Source organism: Diceros bicornis, chromosome 34 (genome assembly GCF_020826845.1).
Source record: "Diceros bicornis minor isolate mBicDic1 chromosome 34, mDicBic1.mat.cur, whole genome shotgun sequence".
Taxonomy (NCBI): domain Eukaryota; kingdom Metazoa; phylum Chordata; class Mammalia; order Perissodactyla; family Rhinocerotidae; genus Diceros; species Diceros bicornis.
This window is the reverse complement of record NC_080773.1, coordinates 12,180,195-12,198,268: the sequence shown is the minus strand read 5'-3', so window position 1 is coordinate 12,198,268 and position 18,074 is coordinate 12,180,195. Positions and strand designations below refer to the sequence as shown.

Genomic DNA, 18,074 nt, shown 5'->3' with positions numbered 1-18,074 from the left:
TTGAGTGCTAACTATGGTCTCGGCTCTTTACATGCACTCTCTCAACTAACCCTATGCAGTCGATAATTCCTTCACCCCATTTCTCGGGAGCTAACAACAGCGCAAACACGTAATAAGCACCTTCTCTCTGCCAAAATCTTTACTCGCCAGATATCAACATCTCAAAAGAATCCCCAGCAAAAGACAGACACTCTTGTTCCCCCGTTTTACCGAAAAGGGAAACAGAGGTTCGGCGCGGTTTCCCTAGATCGCAGCTCCGGAGCGGCAGAGCTAGGACGCGAACCCACTGCAACCCGATTCCCACTCCACGCTCTTCCGCACACCGCCGGGGAGCGCGTCTGGAAAGTTGAGCCGTGCGGGCAAGGGTCCGGCCAGGTCCAGAGGGCGCGAGCCCCGGCGCCGCCGCCCCCAACAATCGGTGCCCACACCCGGCCATCCGCCCGGTAGCCTGCCGCGCTGACCCTCGGGGTCCGAATGGACACCGATTCCCCGCCACCCTTGCACGAGGCCGCCTCTGCACCCGGAGCCACATACCTGGGCGTCCCGGCTGCCCGCCCCGCGGGCCCCACGACCGCGGCGTCTGGCCCCGCGCGGCTCGCTGGAGACGCCGCCAGCTCCAGTGGCCCGAGTGACTTCCAGGCTGCCCACTTCCAAGCCGCTTCGCGCGAGGCCTCCCGGGAACTGTAGTTTCGCCCTAGGCGGCAGCAGACTGAAAAAAGCCTGGCGCGCAGGTGCTGCCGGGAGCGGTAGGCGCAGCACCACGCCGCCTTCTGGGAATGGTAGTCCACCTGTCGCCTCTGAGCCGCTCCAGTCTCCCCAGCACTTCCGCAGCCCCGAGGGGTGTGAGGGATGGAGGCGTGTCTTCTGCAGACTCCAACCCGGCTGCCGCGCTCCTCACACCGCGAGGGCAGTTCTTCCCTTTCTCCCAGCCCTGTCCGCCCCCTCCCTTCCTTCTGCGGACCCTCTCTCTCCCTCTCCGCGAGGCGCGAGGTACTTACCCCGAGGGCGCGAGCCTCGGGAGAGGCGGGGACGGCGGAGCAGTGCGCTAGACCCCCAACGAAGGGAGCGGCGGCGGAGGGCGTCTATGCGCGCTCGCGCACGCGCGCTCGCCGGCCAACTCCGGCCTCAATTGCCGCGGGCCCCCGCGGGGAGGACTTTTTTTCCTTTCGAACGAGCGCGCGCGCGGGGTCTCGCGCTGGGCTTGTTTCTGCCGGGCGCGCGCCAGTGCGCACGCGCGCTGTCTCCCCTCGCCTGGGTCAGTCTGCGGCGCGCGGGGCTGGGGGGGCTAACCGCTCTGTCGTCCCAGTCCTCCCGCAGCATCCCCAAGGCCGCTCCGTAGGTGCTCCTTCGAGGGCTGGTCCTGGGTGCCGCCACACACGCCGTCCCTATCTCTTGTCGGGAGTCCTGTCGTCGCAGGTAATAGGCGGCCCCCCTTGAAGAGACGGACACGCCCTCCTTCCCCGCCCACGCGGAGGGCGGGGGCGCCCGAGGGTGTAGGGACTCGGGTCTGGTCGCCTCTGCCCGGCCTAGGCGGCCCCAGAGCTCTGCCTTCGACGGGAGCCTCGTGACTGCCCCCCATGGGGGCTGCCCTGGATGCCCTGTTATCTGCCATTCATTCGTTGATCACACATTCTGACGTTAACTAGTGTTGGTTGAGTACCCAAGGCCTGGGAAATTTTGTTCCAATTTAGTCCACCTGCTGACATAATCAGGGCTCTGACCCTTTTCAAAAAATAGATGTGCCTCCTACTCCATAGGGGTTACGGAGGGAATTGGCTGGAATTGCAAGGTCCTCTGGTCAAGAAAACCCAGTTAATACCCTTCCCACCTCGTCCTTCCTTCCAAGATGATGCTCAGTAAGACCTGAAGCTGGGAAGCATGCTGTATTTCTTCTTGCTGGGAGATGGCAGAGGGTCATTCGTTTGCTCATTCATTCAACCAAAATGTATCAAGCACCTCCTTCATGCCAGGGTGGGTGACTATGGGGACACAACAGACATGAAGACAGATTAGTTTCCTACCCTCAAGGAACTAAGTCCAGTGGGTATCAGACCACCACCAGACGGTGACAATCTGAAGCAGTACTATCTAATAGAAATATAATGCAAGCCACACGGGCAATTTTAAATTTTACATTAAAAAAAGTGAAATTAATTTATTTAACCCAATATATCCAAAATAAGTTATGTTTAATGAAAAAAGATTTACATTGCTTCAATTTTAAATTTTATGGAAAATTAAATAAAATTAAAACTCGGAGGCATTAACAAAGACATTCATTTGTGGCTTGTGGGTTGTCATAGCAAAAGGTTGGAAACTATTAACGTCCGTTAAAAGAAGTTTGGATAAATAATAGTTCAGCCACACAGTGGAATACCATGCAGCGGGCAACTGTTGAAAAATGAGACAGAGCTATATGTTTTAATATAAGTAGTCTCTAAGGTATATTAAGTAAGACAAAGGTGCAGACCCATGTATATAGCATACTACCATTTCTATAAGAAAAAGAGTTTTATGCAGAAATAGAAGTATAATGATGTACACCTGAAATTTATACAATGTTATAGACCAATGTTACCACAAAAAAAAAGTATTTTTTATATATACTGTATGCCTGTGTAGGTACAGAACACCTATAGAAAGACACAGCCAGAGTTACCTTTGAGAAAGGGAAACAGAAGGACAGACGATCAGGTGTGAAAAGGTGACTTTCTTTTCATTATATGCTCCTTAGTATGTTTTGAATATTTTTACCATGTCCAGTTTTAAAAGTTGTTTAATTAAATCGAGGTTGATGGCTAAGTCATAGAATCATAGTAAAAATTAAATGAAACAATATTTATAAAATGCCTGGCTACAGCTTTACAACCTAATCCATTCTGGATGCTATTATTACTCCCAGATCACTCTTCCACCCAGTAAAAACCAGCCCACCCTGATAATGTATGTTTGTCAGCCTGGAAAATTGTTTCTTTCCATAAAAAAGTTAAGTGCTTTACAGCCCCAGCCCTCGCTGAGAAGTCAACTGTAAAGCCAGAGTAGCAGTCCCGGGCCCTGGGGACAGACTTGGGCTCCTTATCAGGAATGTCATTAAAAAAAACAGAGTAAGCCGAGATGGCCCTCTGGCTTTACAGTCAACTAATTAGGTCCTTTTGATGCCATCTGGGTTTTCTGTACACCTGTCCCCGAACGTGAGAGCCAACTGCAAGGCTGTAGGATCCACGCAGGGCCCTGCCTCAAAGTGTGGAGCACACCCTCCATTTGGGTGGCCAGGTCTCCTTGTTATGTGTACTCACAGCACTTTGTTCTTTTCCTTCTTAAAGCTGAATCATTAGCATAATTTAAGTTTGAGAAAATTAAAAGTTGCAGAAAAATTCAAAGGATAGGATAACCCATCACCCAGAATTTCCCACTGTTATCCATTTTATGACTATTTGACGTCTGCCTTCCCTGCGGAACTGTAAGCTCTGTGGGGCAGAACTGTGTCCCCTCACGCTCCTATAACAGAGCATATGGAGCCAATGAGTGACCCCAAAGGAACCCAGGGGCCCAATAGCATCACGGAGTGCAGTGCCCCCGAGAGCACATTCTTTTTATTACAAAGGCAGAGCTTGCGGGATGCTCGCCTTCCATCCCACCACTGTACTTTGGAGTGGACTGCAGCTAAGAAAAAGGATGTAGTGCCAGTGTCAACGCCCAGTCACAGGCCTGGTTCGTCTCCAGAGCCAGCAGGACATACCATATATCTCAGTCCCACATACTGACTGCCCTAAGTTGACTGCAGGCTTGAATTTTCCCTTTAGATCATCTCTGGGTTATCCAGATATTAAAAAGTCAAGACCATCGGGATTAAGGCATCTAGAGCTCACTCTGGACTCGCTTTAAGGACAGGTAATGGGATTAGGGAATCAAATGTGGGGGGGTTTAGAAGAGCGGTTTCCTCTGAGGGTAACCCAAGGAAGCTGGTGTCTGCGATGGGGGAGAGTGGCAAAAAAATAAACAGAGGTTTGGAGTTTGAAGGTCTTCTTTCTCACTAACCCCCAAAGAATGTGCCCCACTTGTTTTTGTAGGCTGGTCAAGAGAGGTTAGACCCAGAGGAGATATTAGGGACAATGGAAACTGGTGACAGTGACTGGAACAGCAAGTGCAGGGTTACAGGGGAATAGAATGGAAAAAGATATGGCAGGAGGGCAGCATGCAGCCTTGGGGAGAGTGGATAGAGAGAGGGGATGCTGACGTCTGACAGCCAGTCCCCAGTTCCCATTAGTGGGCTGTGGGTCAGAGAGCTTCCTTAGCATCAGCTGGCAGAACCTCTTCCTCCTCTGATACAGTGGAAGAATCTTGAACAGTGGATTGAATCTTAGTCTTGAATTTGCCCCGTGTAGCCTTGAACACATCCCTTTCCCTCTCTGAATTCACGTTCTTACATATAATGGAGACGATGAGATCTGCCTCTCAGAATTCTTCCGAGAACTAATGAAGTGATGCATGTGGAACCTTTTTGTGGGCTCTAACCCACTCTACCCATGAGATGATGATGAATCTTGCCTGCTGCTTGTCCCAAGTCCAGCCATTGAGTCTCTGTGGCAACACAGCACCTAGGCTTAGCCATACTGGAGGGCGAGTTCTGCTGACCCTGCCTAAGGAGGCCCAGGCCAAACTGATCTGGAACTCCATTAGCTCTCCAAACCAGTGGTTCACAGACTTTAAGTGTGCACAAGATCAACTGGAGAGCTTGTTAAAACTCAGACTTTGGGGCCCTACCCTCAGTTTCCAATTCAGTAGGTCTGGGGTGGGGCCCGATAATTTGCATTTCTAACAAGCTCCCAGGTGATGCTGATACTGCTGGCCTGGGGATCACACTTTGGGGACCACTTCTTTAAACTGAGGAGCTAGCCTGCTGGTGTAGTGGTTAAGTTCATGTGCTCCACTTCCACGGCCTGGGGCTTGAGGGTTCAGATCCTGGGCATGGACCTACACACCACTCATCAAGCCATGCTGAAGCAGTGTCCTATATACAAAAAAAAAATGGAGGAAGATTGGCACAGATGTTAGCTCAGGGACAATCTTCCTCAAGCAAAAAATAAATAAATAATTAAAAAAAATAAACTGAAAGTTCATCAGTTTGCCTTCATCTGGCAGGCACAAGGATGGCCTCCATTGCCCTCTGCTGGCCAGATTACAAATTTAGCTGTCATATTCGCAGAGCAAATGAAAAGTACAAAGTATAGGTTGGAAGGAAATAAATACTTGTCTGAGAACCCAACCAGCCTGAAAACAGCAATCATAATTCTTGCTTCAGCGTATACTTAAAAAGGTATTCACAGGAATTATTTGATCTTTGCAACAATCCTGTGAAGTAGCCAAGCCTGGCATTTTCATTTTACAAATGAGGAAAACAAAGCTATCATCAGACCAGTAATGACAGACTCCCTGACAGAGGGGGCTTGTTAAAAGTAGGATTTATTCACAATCCAACCAGGAAAGGTTTGTCCTCATGAAGGCCAAAGAGAAGGGAATGGGGGAGAGGGTGATGAAAGCAGATGGATCACATGTAAGAGCTACTTGATTCCACAAGCCTGGGAACGCCTGTAAGCCCAGATGGCTGGATTCTTTCTCCAGCTGTGCTAGGTGGGGCTGACTCTCTCTCCTGGGCACCCCTTATCTCGATTTCCTATTTCAAGAGTCAGACTTGAATGTCCATAGAATTACCTGGGAAGCTTGTTACAAGTGAAGGTCCCTGAGTCCCATCTCCAGGATTCTGCTTCAGTAGGTCTGGGGGGGGGGACCTCGGGTTCTGCATTTGAAGACGTACCCTGTGCCCCAGGAATCCTGGTGCAGGAGGTCAGGAGCCATACTTTGGGGACTCCTAGTCCTCGCAAAATGCTTCTTGACACACCACCACCAGCAAAGAGCTATGATTTGCCTATTCCTTTGTAGCCCCTCTCTGCTTCCCTCACTCAGAATAGCCTACTGGGCTATGACAGCCAATATGAAGAATCCCCAACTGCTTTATTTACCCTGTCCAAGCCTCAGTGTTCCCATCTGTAAAAGGAGGTAGAACCTCCCCCCCTGGGCTGTAGTGAGGATTAAATGAGAAGGTATATCTTATGCATAGTTCCTGACATTCAAAAAGTATTCAATAAACACGAGTTCATGAATCTTGTCTTCTGATTCCTAGCTCCTCAAACAGTAGGAGTGGCTAAGAAGGCCTCTTTTTGGATTCCCACAGGTTTTTAAGCAACTGTCCTAAGAAGGACCAGGAGATAATCAAGGCGATGTCTTCCACCAGACTCATTCCCCTGTGGAAGGATTTTAAATACCTCTTAAGTGACATCGTACATAAAAGCCAGGTAATGTATCTGTAGAATATAAGCATGTTATTGGTCTCTATCTATCTTATAGTTATGAACACTTTAGAGGAGCAGAGATTTTCCATGGGCGCAGGAAGCAGGCAGGGTAGACTATAAAGACAGTTGTCACCTTAGTAGGAAGTGGGCCATCAATTTCCAAATGAGTCTAGGGACCTCTTGCAAGGAGGTCCCTAGTGAACACTTTGGAGCATTGTCAGAGGAACCAACCCTCTGGGAAGAGAGATTTTTCTAAAAGAGAAGGGAGAAGGCACCAGAGAGACTATCTGCCAACCTCAGTTTTGCTGTGGTTGGCTCTGTGTCAAAGGATCCCAGGGGCATGCTTCAGAGCACATGCTCTATCGCTGTGGGATAATATATATGGTAAGTAAATTGTATATATATTATCTTCCTCTGTCAACTCTAAAGGCCAGGTGGGGTGTCCTGAAATTCCTTCTTCGTGTAGTTTTAAGCTTTAAGAACTTAAAGCTGCACTGGCTTTTGGGAGACCCTGTTACATTACATGTGGGTATAAGGCAGTGCGCTTGCCTGGGTAATGTGTTAAATGTGTCTTTTGTGACATATGTACCTTTTAGAGAGAAGGGAGAATGTTAGGGGACACGTAGAGCTAACTTCCTGTGGGGAAGAACATTGCTTTTCCCTGTAGTCACACTAAAATTTGCCAATATAGGCCCTGTGGGGGTTTGGTTCTCCCTTGTGTTGGGGATTTTGTTACATGCTTGTGAAGTGCAAGCATCCTACAGGTGATAAGTTGTGCTTGTGTGGGTGTAAGAGGAGTGGTCCTTGGGGTTGATGTATGACTCTGGGAACTGCTTCGATTGTGACTTGTGTGAGAATGTCTTTAGTGCATGTGTGTCCTGGTCTCTCAGTTTATGCCATGCCTCTCCCCAGCAAACTTTAGATGACCCAAAGAGTGAGGTAGTTGTGCTGAGTGACCGGTCCCAGATACTGTTCAAAGAGTCTCGCCATCCTCAGAATATGCCGCTCATATGCTATTACTTCAGTGATGCCAACTTCTTTGCCTCCCTCTCTTGGGTGACAGCAGGCACAAAGGAAATACAGGTAAACCTGCCTTGCCTTTCTTCTTCTTCTTAGCCCATTCTGCAGGGGCCATGCCTATACAAACTCTCCGCCCAGATTGGCAAAGGAAGATATACCCCTTGAATGGCAGTGATGACCTGGATCCAGGATTCCCCCTCATCCTTTCTCTAATTACAGTCTCCATATTGAGTAGATTTTATGGTTCCCCTAAAGTAGGCCAAGGTTAGGGAAAGTGTCCCAGGCCTTTTGCTGCTTCTACAATATTTTCAACCACTATAACCAAGAGGTAAAATCTAGAGTCTTCCAATTCCTTCTTAGCACAAGAACAGGGAAAAATAACTGAATATTCTGCCCTTTCCTCTTCTACCATTTTTTCTAGGCAGTTTCCATCTTATTCTCTTCTAGGCTGTAGTATGGATGAAGAGCAAAACTGAGGACATGGTCGAGAAGAGAACATTCTCCATGACCGAACGATTGCCGCCCATCCAGTCCATGGTCCACACAGGTTCCTTTCATATCCTCGTGGCCTACTGTGGTGATCTGCTCCTGCGGCTCTTTGGGGACCACTTTCGGTCATTCAAACCCCTGGGTATAGTGCCCTGCCGCTTTAACATCAACTGCCTCTGCTATGACCCGGAAATGAAGATGCTTCTGTCGGGCATCCTGGGAGCAGTGGTCACCTGGACCATTGAGCGGAGTGGCAGGGGCCTCGTGATGGCCCACACGGTTCCCATGCCTGGCGATGAGCTTGTCCAGGACATCACATTGAATGGCCCCAGTGGCTCCCTCCTAGCCATGTGTGAGACTGTGGTGAGGATGCTTGAGCGCCAGGGCCAGGGCCGCCTGGGAGAGGTGAAGAGGTTCACGTCCACCACCAGTGGCTCCTCTATCACCTGCTGCTTCACCTGTTTTGATCAGGGCTTCCTCTATGCTGGAAACAAGACTGGGGAAATCCAAGTATGGAGCCTTGGTTGGGGCCAGTCTCTCCACAGTTTCAAGGCCCATTCCTCATCAGTGATTTGTATCCGCAGCCGGCCAGAAGCCCACACCCTGCTAACAGCTGGCAAGGAAGGCTTAATCAAGGAGTGGAACCTGACGTCAGGGAACCTGCTGCGGCGGCTAGAACTTGGCGAGGAACTGTATCGACTCCAGTTTATCGACAGCAGTACTTTCTTCTGCCAGACTACCCATACTTTCTCCTTGTGCTCTCTGCCCTGCTTCTACAGCCTCTTCAATGTCTGTGGCTCTGCTCCTCAGCAGCTGCGTCGCGTCCGCTGCGCTGATAACTGGTTCCGGATCCTGTGCACTACGGAGGATGGCTTGTTGCGCTTTGTGTCCCCACTAACAGGGGATCTTCTGGTTCTCACCTGGCCCTTCTCCATCCTGGACCGGGCAATGGATTGGGCCTATGACCCAGATAAAGAGGAGCTCTTTGTAGCAACAGGCAGCTCAGAGGTGCTAGTATTTGACACAACCCGCAGCCCTTGCCCGGCCAAGTATCTCTTATGCACCTCACTGGATTCTCAGGACTTGGTTCAATGCCTGGCTTATGGGCATTTCCACCTGGGTCGGGGTCTAGAAGGACTAATGTTCTCCGGACACCAGAGCGGTGCGATAAGAGTGCTTTCCCAGCACAGCTGCGCCCGAATAGAGAAATTCATGCACTTTGGGGCTGTACTGGCACTTTCCACACTGCCTGGAGGGTTTTTTGGCGGCCGAGAAAACTCTTTGCTCTGTTCCTATGGAATGGATGACTATGTGCACCTATCAGAAACTCTGCTTGAGGGGATCAGAGTACGTCTGCGGCCCCTCGCCAGCATTCTCAGCAGCTGTCACCTAAACCACCTGATCCTCTTGCCCAAGGCTGTGGGTGCCATCACGGAGACTAACTGCCTGCGTCTCTGGAAGTTCCATGATTTTGTGTCCTCTGAGTCACAGAAAGGCTCGATGTTCATAGAGACATTGCCTCTGCACCAGTGTGCCATCACGTCCTTTGACGTCTGCCTGTCCTTGAGTCTTTTTGTCACAAGTAGTAGTGACGGCTCTGTCCGCATCTGGAACTTCCATGGGAGGCTTGTAGCCATGCTGGACTCATCACTGCACTTTGGCCCAGTCTGCTTTGCAAATGACCGGGGCGACCTGCTTGTGACTTTCAACCAGAGTCTTTATCTAGTGTCCTGTTTAAAACTGCTTCCCCCAGCCATGCTGGTTCGCCTTTCCTTTATAAGCATGACAGATGAAGTGCTAGAAACTCCTAAGCCTTTCATACCAAGCTTCTTCTTCTCCTTTGAGACCATGTTTGTGCCCAAGTATATCTACCGTGGACAAGGGCAACAGGAATTAGTGGGTCTGGAGAGCCTTGTCAATAAGCGGGCCATTGCCTTTGACCATACCGTGCCACACGTCATAGAAGAAGATGAGCAAGGGAGCTCCACGTTACTGGCTGCCTCCAGACACGATTCCTTGCATAAGGAGGAAACTGATTGGATGCAAGTGAGCAAACCTCGTCATGCCCAGTATGTAGTTCCTCCCCAACTACAGCTGACTACCTGGGATGGACTCAACCCCTATCAGATATTGCGATACTACTTTGGTCAGGGGCGGAAATGGCTCCTTGCTCCTGATTGCTACATCCCCAACTCAGTGATTCGTGCCCGTCTTTGGCCAGAGGGCAGCCCAATATACCTACAGTGCAACCTGCACTCACCCATGCGGGAATTGGAATGGGACAAGTCTCAACAGTTCTTCTTCTGGCACAGTAAGGTAAGAGCTATAAGTGATGTAGGACAATATCCACAGGAAAAAGAGGATGAAGACTTCATAGAAACGAGACTGTCCAGGGATGTAACCTACAATGTCCTTATAGACTCAGCAAACCGCAGTTGGCTGGGAAAAAAGATGAGTGAAATAGCTATTAATAGCCTGATTGAGACAATCCTCAACATTATGATCTATGCTTCTCCATTGAGGTACCAATGCTGTATTGGTGTGCTCGGGCAAATCTTTGCCTCTTACCAGGTCTCTCCAGCCTTGCGTTCTGAAGTGGCCCATCGTCTGCTGGATGATACAACCCATTCCAATCCACTGATCCGAGAGCTAGCCTGGGAAGGACTGAAGCATCTAGGAATGATTACTCATCTCTTTGCCATGCCACTGGCCCAAGGATTAATGGACAAGGATGAAAGAGTGAGGAATAAGGCGCTGAGCCTCATGGCTGAGACTGGAATCAACTCTAAGACCTCACTCTTACACTTGATCCAGAACCGAGAGACCTTCCGGGAGATGCAGTAAGTTCTTTGTGCCTTCTTCAATTCTTTACTAGCTTCTAATTTTCTTCTCCCCTTCCCCATTTGCCCTTCCTTTGCTTCGCCATCTCTTCATCCCTGTTCACTAGCTCTTCCTGCCCTTTTTCCTTGTTCATAGTCTTTTTCCATTCCTCGACTATCCTACCATCCCCTGACTGCTCATTCCTTTCTCCTTTTCTCCTATCCCTGTCCATCCCCTACCTCTTCAAGTTCCCCTTTCCATCCTTTTATCCTACCCCTGCAGCCCCCACACAATCACTCCATTCATTGCCATCTTGGCTTCGTGGACTTTTTCTTTCTTCTTGACCGTCCTTTACCTCTACATCCACTGCCTGTCTCTGTTGGCCACTTTGCCAAGCCCCCTACCTGTTCCACCGCAGCTCTTTCCTTCTCATTCTCCCTCTGGTCCCTGATTCAGCATGGTCTTCCCTCTCCTTTGACTTTCACAGGCAGGAAATGATTGGGGAGGAATCCCTGGACCATCTGCTGGGGATGCGGGCCACAGATCTCCAAATCCTTCATACTAAAGTGGAGCAGCGCTTGGAGGAAAACCTGACCTTGTCACAGGGAGTTGGAAAGCCTGCTTTTTCTTTAGATGTCTCAAGGCCTTCTGAACTTACATCCCTTTCCAAGCAAGTTGATACAGTTCCTGAAGAATCTGAAGGTGCCATCAAGCCTGGCAAAGGCCAAAGACGAGGCCGAGCAGGAAGCAAAAGGCCAAGTAAGTATGGGGTGATCTGGTTCATGCCTCAGGGTCCCTAAGAAGCAAGGTAGTTAGGGCTAAAGTAGGTCAAGAGATATCAGGTAGGAATAGAGAAAAGTGGAAAGATCTTTTCACAGAAAAGAACCTTCCTAGAAAAACCCACCCAAACTCAGGGAGACTCTGAGGCCTTTCTTTCTAGGGTTTGGGGGGTGGGGCACTGGGAATAAAGCAAGGAGATTGCCTTTTTTTTAAAAGGCCTCAGCCCCCTCTGTTGCTATTTCTTTTATGGCAGTTCCTCTTAGTTCATACCGGATGTTGGGAAGGGTTTCATTGAAGCCTCCCATGCTTTACTTATCTACATCTCCTGATTTTCCCTGCAGTCCGAAAATGGTTGCGGGGCCTCAAGAAGATAAAAGAGGCTGACACAGAGCCAGCTCCCTTAAAGGGTGAACCTGAGCAGAGTGAAGCTGCGCTCAGTGAGGTGGAGGATGCAGCCATCTATTCTTCCAAGTCTTCAGTCCTCAGTGTGCTAAAGATTTCAAAAGATGCTGAACAACAACCTCCAGAGAAAGATGCCTCAAAGGATCAAATTGCATTGACCCTAAAGATGCTGGGGAAAATACGTGACAAAACAGGCAAGAAAACAACAGTTCGAAAACCCATAAAGAGGCGCAAGAAGAAGACAAAAGAAGCTAAAGTTGTAACTGAGGAACCTCTGTCTACTGTAAAGGAAGAACCAGTTGTGAAGAAGATGAAGGCCAAAGGGCGCGGTGCCTCTGGAGCGCCTGGCCTCAGGACTGCCTCTGGAGACGGCTCCTCATGGCGGGGTGATCTGTGTCGTCTTATGACCCTCAGGATATCTGGTTTTCAAACACAAATGTCAGAAGCTCTAAACACTGAGCTAGTGACCTTGGCTCAGGAGGTGCTGGCAGATCAGCACCCCAGCTGGGACCTCTTTCAGGAGATCTGCCCCCTGTTGAAGAAAGAAAGTGAGGTTCTGCTGGAGGACCTTGAGTGGGAGGCAGCCTGGCCAGAGGAGAAACCAATTTTCATTCACGAAGGAGCAATTAGAGAGGACATGGTGATCAGAGAGATGGAAGAGATACCAGAGGAGCAAAAGCAAGTGCAAAAGGAAGCAAGGGACATGCAGGACTTGCAGGAAACCCAGGTGATTTCCAAAAAAGGCAAGAGAAAGAGAGTTATTTTTTTAGAACCAGGCGACCTAACCAAGGGAAAACAAATATCGAAGAAGGAAGAGAAGCAATCCTCTAAGAAGCCCTCTAAGCAAGAGAGGAAAGCAGTCCAGCAGGAAGTCAAAGTGGATAAAAAGGAGAGGAAAATGTACAAAGGAGAGAGGGACGTGAGTGAGGAAGTGGGAGAAAAGGCCATACTGGAGCAGAAAGTGGTTGATCGAGAAAGAAGACCAGTTAAGGATGAGAGAAAGCTGTCCTGGCAGGAGCGGAAGAGGTCCTGGGATCAGTGGAAGCAGGCCTCCAGTGAGACAAGGACATCCTGGGGTGAAGGGAAGGAGGCTTGGGACAGGAGGCATCTTGAGGAAGAGGAGAAACTGCAAGAGGACAAAAAGAAGCTATTCCCAGTTGAGGAAAAGCTGTATGAGGACGAGAGGAAGCGGAGATGGGATGAGTGGGAACAGGACCAGGAAAAAACGTTGTCAGCCAGGTCCAGAGATCAACTGCTTGAGGATGAGGAGGAATTGACCTTGGCGGAAGAAGGATTGTCTCAGGAAGAAGAAGAAGAGCGGGTGACAGAAGAGCAGAGACAGATCCAGAAAGAACGTAAACAGGCCTGGGTCGACAAGAAAAGAGCCCAAGCTAAAAGAAAACGAGCCCAAGAGGAGAGGAAGTTGGCACAACAGGAAGAGAAGCTGGCACAAGAAGAGATAAAACTGGCCCAGGAAGAGAAGGAACTGGCCAGAGAGTACGGGAAACTGGCTCAGAGAGACAGGAAAATGGTCCAGGCAGAGAGGAAGTTTGTTCAGAAAGAGGAAAATCTGGCCCAAAGAGGGGAGAAGCTAAGCCAGGAAGCAGAGAAATTGGCCCAGAAAAAGAAGCAACTGGCCAAGAAATTGGAGAAACTGGCTCAAGAAGAAGAGAAAATAGCAAAGAAAGGAGGGAAGCTGGCTGAGGTAAAAAATATATTGGCCCAGAAAGTGGAAAAACTGGCCCAGAAGGAGCAAGATATGGCATCGCAAGAAATGGAACTAGCCCAGGAACTGGAGGAGCTAGCATGGGAAGAGGAGGAACTGGCCCGGAAGGAAGAGGAACTGAATCAGGAAGAGGAAGAACTGGGTGAGAAAGAGGAGGAGGGACTGGCTCAGGAAGAGAAGACACTGGCCTGGAAAGAAGAGGAACTGGCTGAGGAAGAGAAAAAATTGGTCCAGGAAGAAGAGCTGCTGATCCAGGAAGAGAAGAAACTGGCCCAGGACAAGGAAAAACTGCGTGAGGAAGAGGAAAGTCTTGCCCAGAAAAGGGAGCAATTGATGGAGAATAAGGAAAAACGGGTCCAGGAAGAAGAGCTGCTGATCCAGGAAGAGAAGAAACTGGCCCAGGACAAGGAAAAACTGCGTGAAGAAGAGGAAAGACTTGGCCAGAAAAGGGAGAAATTGATGGAAAACAAGGAAAAACTGGCCCAAGAAAGAGAAAAACTGGTCCAGAACAAGGAGGCACTCACAAAGAATAAAATACTAGCCCGGAGGGGGAAGACTCTGGCTCAGGAGAAGGAGAATCTGGCTCAGAGGAAAGCGAACCTACTCCAGGTCAAACAAAACCTCACCCAGGACAGAAATAAATTAGTCCAAGTAAAAGAGAAACTGGATGTATACAAGAATAAACTGACACCGATGGAAGAGAAGATTATGGAGGAAAAGAAGAAACTTTTCCAGAAGAAGGAAAAACAGGCTGATGCAGAGAAAAAACTGACCCAAGAAGAGGAAAGTCTGGCTGAGAAACAGCACAAACTAGGCCAGGACAAAATGAAATTAGCTGTGGAGAGCAGGGCAGTATTTCAAGAACTGCAGCTTCTCAGAGGAGAGTGGGATGTTACTAAGGAAGAAAAGGCATTGGACATGGAAATGAAGAAACTAGCTCAGGAGAAGGTGAGACTAGCTGAGAGGAAGGAAACTCTCTCCAAGGGAGAGATTCAAGAAACCTCAAGAAAGAAAAAACCAACTAAGGATGAACTAGAACTAATTAAGAGGAAATTGGCACTAGAGGAGAAGATCCTGGTATTTGAAGACAGGGTACTGGCCACAGAGCAAAGGGACATTGCCAAAGGAAAACTAGAGTTTATTAGAGGAGGGAGAGTCTATGCCCAGGAAGAAAGGAAGCTAGCCAAGGTAATAAGGAAGTTGGCTAAAGAAAGCAAGGGCATTTCCAAGGAACCATCAAAAGTGAGCAGCAAAGTCTTGAAGGTACTTCAAAACCTTACCAAAAAAGAAAGGAAACTAACCCAGGAAGAAATACAGATGACAAAATTAAAGAGATCACTTTTCTTTATGGAAAGGAAATTGAGCAAGGAACAGCATACACTTGATGCCAAAGAGTGGGGTTTTTCTGAGGAAGAATCAGAAATAACCGAAGATGAGAAGAAACTGGCTAAGCAGCAGAGAAAACTGGCCAAGGAGATGAGGAGAATGATAAAGAAAGAGAAACAAATGACTGAGGAAGAAAGCAGATTGGCCAGGCAACAGAGAGAAGTCATAGAGGAAGAAGAGGAAGAAGTGACAGAGGAAGAGGAGGTAATGCCGTTCCTTAAACAAAGGTCAAGAAAGAGGAGAATGGACATGAGACAGGAAGAGTTTCCCCGTCAAGGGGATAAGGTGGAAAGAGAAGAGAGCTTTTATGAAGAAATGGAAAGCCTGTTACATGAAGTAGAGCGAGACAGTTTGTCTGAGGAGGAGAAAGAGGAAGAGGAGGAGGAAGAGAAGGAAGAAGACAAGGAGGAAGAGCAGGAGGAGGAAGAGGATGAAGAGGAGAAGGAGGAGAAGGAAGGGAAGGAGAAGAAGAAGAAGAAGAAGAAGGTTCAGGAGCAGGAAGTGTTTGAGGAGAAGGAAGCCATCATGAGGGAGGAACAGATAGAAAGTTTGAGCGATAAAGAAACAGAAGAAGAGGAGAGAAGCTCATTGGAGGAAGAGGTAGACAAGGAAAAAGAGATCTTAAAAAAAGAAAAACTATTTAAGTTACAAGAGGAGAGAAGAAAGGACCTAAGAGAAAGCGGCACAGTCCCTTCTATTAGAAAAAGAATCCCTGAGGTCAGAGGCAGTCCTATAAAACGGGGAGTTCTGAAAAGCCCTTCCAGGAAACTTATCTCAATAGCTCTGGGGAGGGAAGAGAAAAGACCAGTGCCAGTGCCTACGAAACAAATATCCTGGGAAGACAAGGCCACAGTACTTGAGACGTCCAAGATATTCCCAGAGCCAAGGTTTGTAGATAAACAAGGAGAACTGTTGAAGAAACATAAGCCCACACCTCCACAAGTTATGGGTACAGTTTTGGAGTCCCAAGAGCCAGACTTAAAGACCGCATATTTATCCCACATATTGAGGAAGACCATGGAAGCTCAGAAACTCCAGGGCAAACCAGTAGGGGCCAAGTGGCAGTGGCTTTTGCAGCATCATCCATCTCTGCTGGCACAGACCGAGGTGCAATTACCTGTGCCCCACATCCTGGCTGAGGAAATATATGCAGAGGTAAGCCTCTCAGATGTTGAGTGGCTTCACCATGTCCTAGAACGGATGGAGGCAGGAGAACAGATTTCCAGGGATAGTTTCCACAGATTGTGCCAGCTCCTCAAAGACCTCACCTCAAAGGGAAACTTAGAATGGATGCATCTGGCCATCCTTGAAGCCATAGTGTACCGCCATAGGCAGGTCCTGGAATCACGAAGCACAGGTGTCTCAAAACTCAGTAAGGAGCCCATGGGTCCAAAACACCTGAAAGTGATCCCTCCTATAAAAGGAAAGGAAAAGGAAAGCTCACTAAAACCTTTGGCTGTCCCCACACCAAAGTTGCCATTAGCTACGAAAAGGATTCCAGACCCAAAGGCTATAAATTGGCATCTTCTGGGAGAGCCTTACAGGAGTGCTTGGGCAGAGCAGATATCCAGTGCTCTCAAGGAGATGGAGATACAACACTTTTATCCTAACGCAAGAGACATTCCTACAGGTGCCCGTGCCTCTGTGGAAAAACAAACACTAGCACTGATGTTTCAAAAGGACTTCTGGGCTTTTAAGGATAGGGGCAGGTTTCCCAAATTGCCCAAGTTGAAGAAGAAGACACAGCCCATCTCCAAGAAAAAGGAAGAGGTGCCCCAATGGGAGACATTTGTGGCACTGTACCATGTTTTGCGGATGTTACAGGAGCGATATGCAAAAGACAGTGCTGCTTGGATGGAACAGTTCTACCACCTCATGGACCTGTACCAACTTAAGTCGCCCCGAATCCAGAGGCTGCTACAGGAGCTGCTCCTGAGAGGGGAACCCCAGTTCCAAGAGACCATCTACAAAGAGGCCTTAAAGACCATGGAGCTAGTTCCCGGGGAGCGGTTGTTCTACCGCTTGTTTTGTGGTGGCTCTCACATCCCTAGAGGTCCTCTGGAGTTCCAGGAGGTGGTGTCCCTCCCAGGGCAGAACAATGTGCATACCGTGCTTCCCATGGGCATTGCCCACTATGGGATCTTAGAACTGGCCTGGAAGAGCCTGCCCCAGGCTGACATTCACCTCACCAAGGAATTTCCCCTCATCGTTGCTCCTACCCCCTAATTTGAGACTGACTGGAGGTCAAGATTTTTCATTCCCACCTGGACAAAGGCCTTGTTCTCAGAATCTAGACCTTTATCTCTAGGGCCCACACAGAGGTAGGGCCAGGCCAAAGCCCTCTCCCTACCCTGCTCCAGAAGCCAGCTTTTATATGTGGAATAAAGAGGAAGTTCTCATTTGCAACAAGCACTGTGATGTGTCCCTTTTCCTCAAGCTGCTTCTCCAGAAAGGTAGCCAGGGAGACCAGATACTCACATACTCCTGAGATTGGGAAAACTTCCTGAAAGCCAGTGGTGCTCACCCTATGGAGGCCTTCAGGCAAAAGAGACAGTCGTTGTCCTCTTCCTTCCTTGCCTCCCACCTTCCTCCCCTAAAGACTATAGGAAGGAAAGCACCTGGCACAGAAATGAATGTATATTTGGCATTAATATAAGAGGCATTGATATAGTGGAAAGAAAATTAATTTTAGAATCAGAAGACTGAGTATTTTGCCCCTTAGTTTTTGGGGATACACAGTGGAGTCAGACTCTATTTCCCTGATCATAGCTCTTCATGCTGATGACTTGGGTCCCAAACAGCAGGTGTGGTGGGTATTGAGGAGACCCTCACAGTAAAGGGAAAAGCTTCAACAAGTTCTAGCCAGTACGTACCACCTCGTGACCTCATTACTGGACGGCACTAAGGGATGAGGCCATTTGAGGTTAAAGCAGAAAGAAAGGGAGGGAGGCCTATGTCTGTTACTTCCTTTGCCAACACCTGGAGATGGGGTCTGGGGAGGATGATAGAATGAAAATTTGGAAGATGAAGTGTAAGCTCAAATATGTCCCACAACTGTCTAGGGACTTGTGATCCTTCCCTCTAGCAATTAAGGAGACAAG

General features: G+C 48.8%; 2 protein-coding genes across 8 annotated transcripts in view; one reads left to right on the top strand and one right to left on the bottom strand.

The window, feature by feature from the left end:
• SIPA1L3 (signal induced proliferation associated 1 like 3) overlaps positions 1 to 1,388 on the bottom strand; it is a 239,273-nt gene extending 237,885 nt beyond the window's left edge. For 4 of the 7 annotated variants that reach the window (XM_058529162.1, XM_058529169.1, XM_058529166.1 and 1 more), the window contains exon 1: positions 535 to 1,388. The gene's annotated coding sequence lies outside the window, so the exon portion shown is untranslated. The remainder of the gene's footprint in view (positions 1 to 534) is intronic. The other 3 variants (XM_058529164.1, XM_058529167.1, XM_058529171.1) reach the window with 1 other exon arrangement.
• Positions 1,389 to 6,238: 4,850 nt separating this feature from the next.
• LOC131396800 (WD repeat-containing protein 87-like) lies at positions 6,239 to 17,373 on the top strand. The gene is made up of 5 exons (XM_058529234.1): positions 6,239 to 6,353; positions 7,263 to 7,433; positions 7,818 to 10,699; positions 11,167 to 11,438; positions 11,801 to 17,373. The coding sequence occupies exons 1-5, from the start codon at positions 6,279 to 6,281 to the stop codon at positions 17,197 to 17,199; spliced, it is 8,799 nt and encodes a 2,932-aa protein (XP_058385217.1). The 5' UTR covers positions 6,239 to 6,278; the 3' UTR covers positions 17,200 to 17,373.
• Positions 17,374 to 18,074: the final 701 nt, after the last annotated feature.

Bases quoted from the DNA above. Each gene is read 5' to 3' on its own strand.
- LOC131396800 (XM_058529234.1), top strand. From the start codon at position 6,279: ATGTCTTCCACCAGACTCATTCCCCTGTGGAAGGATTTTAAATACCTC. The intron at 7,434-7,817 runs GTAAACCTGCCT...ATTCTCTTCTAG, and splicing joins CAGGCACAAAGGAAATACAG to GCTGTAGTATGGATGAAGAG. The intron at 10,700-11,166 runs GTAAGTTCTTTG...TGACTTTCACAG, and splicing joins GAGACCTTCCGGGAGATGCA to GCAGGAAATGATTGGGGAGG.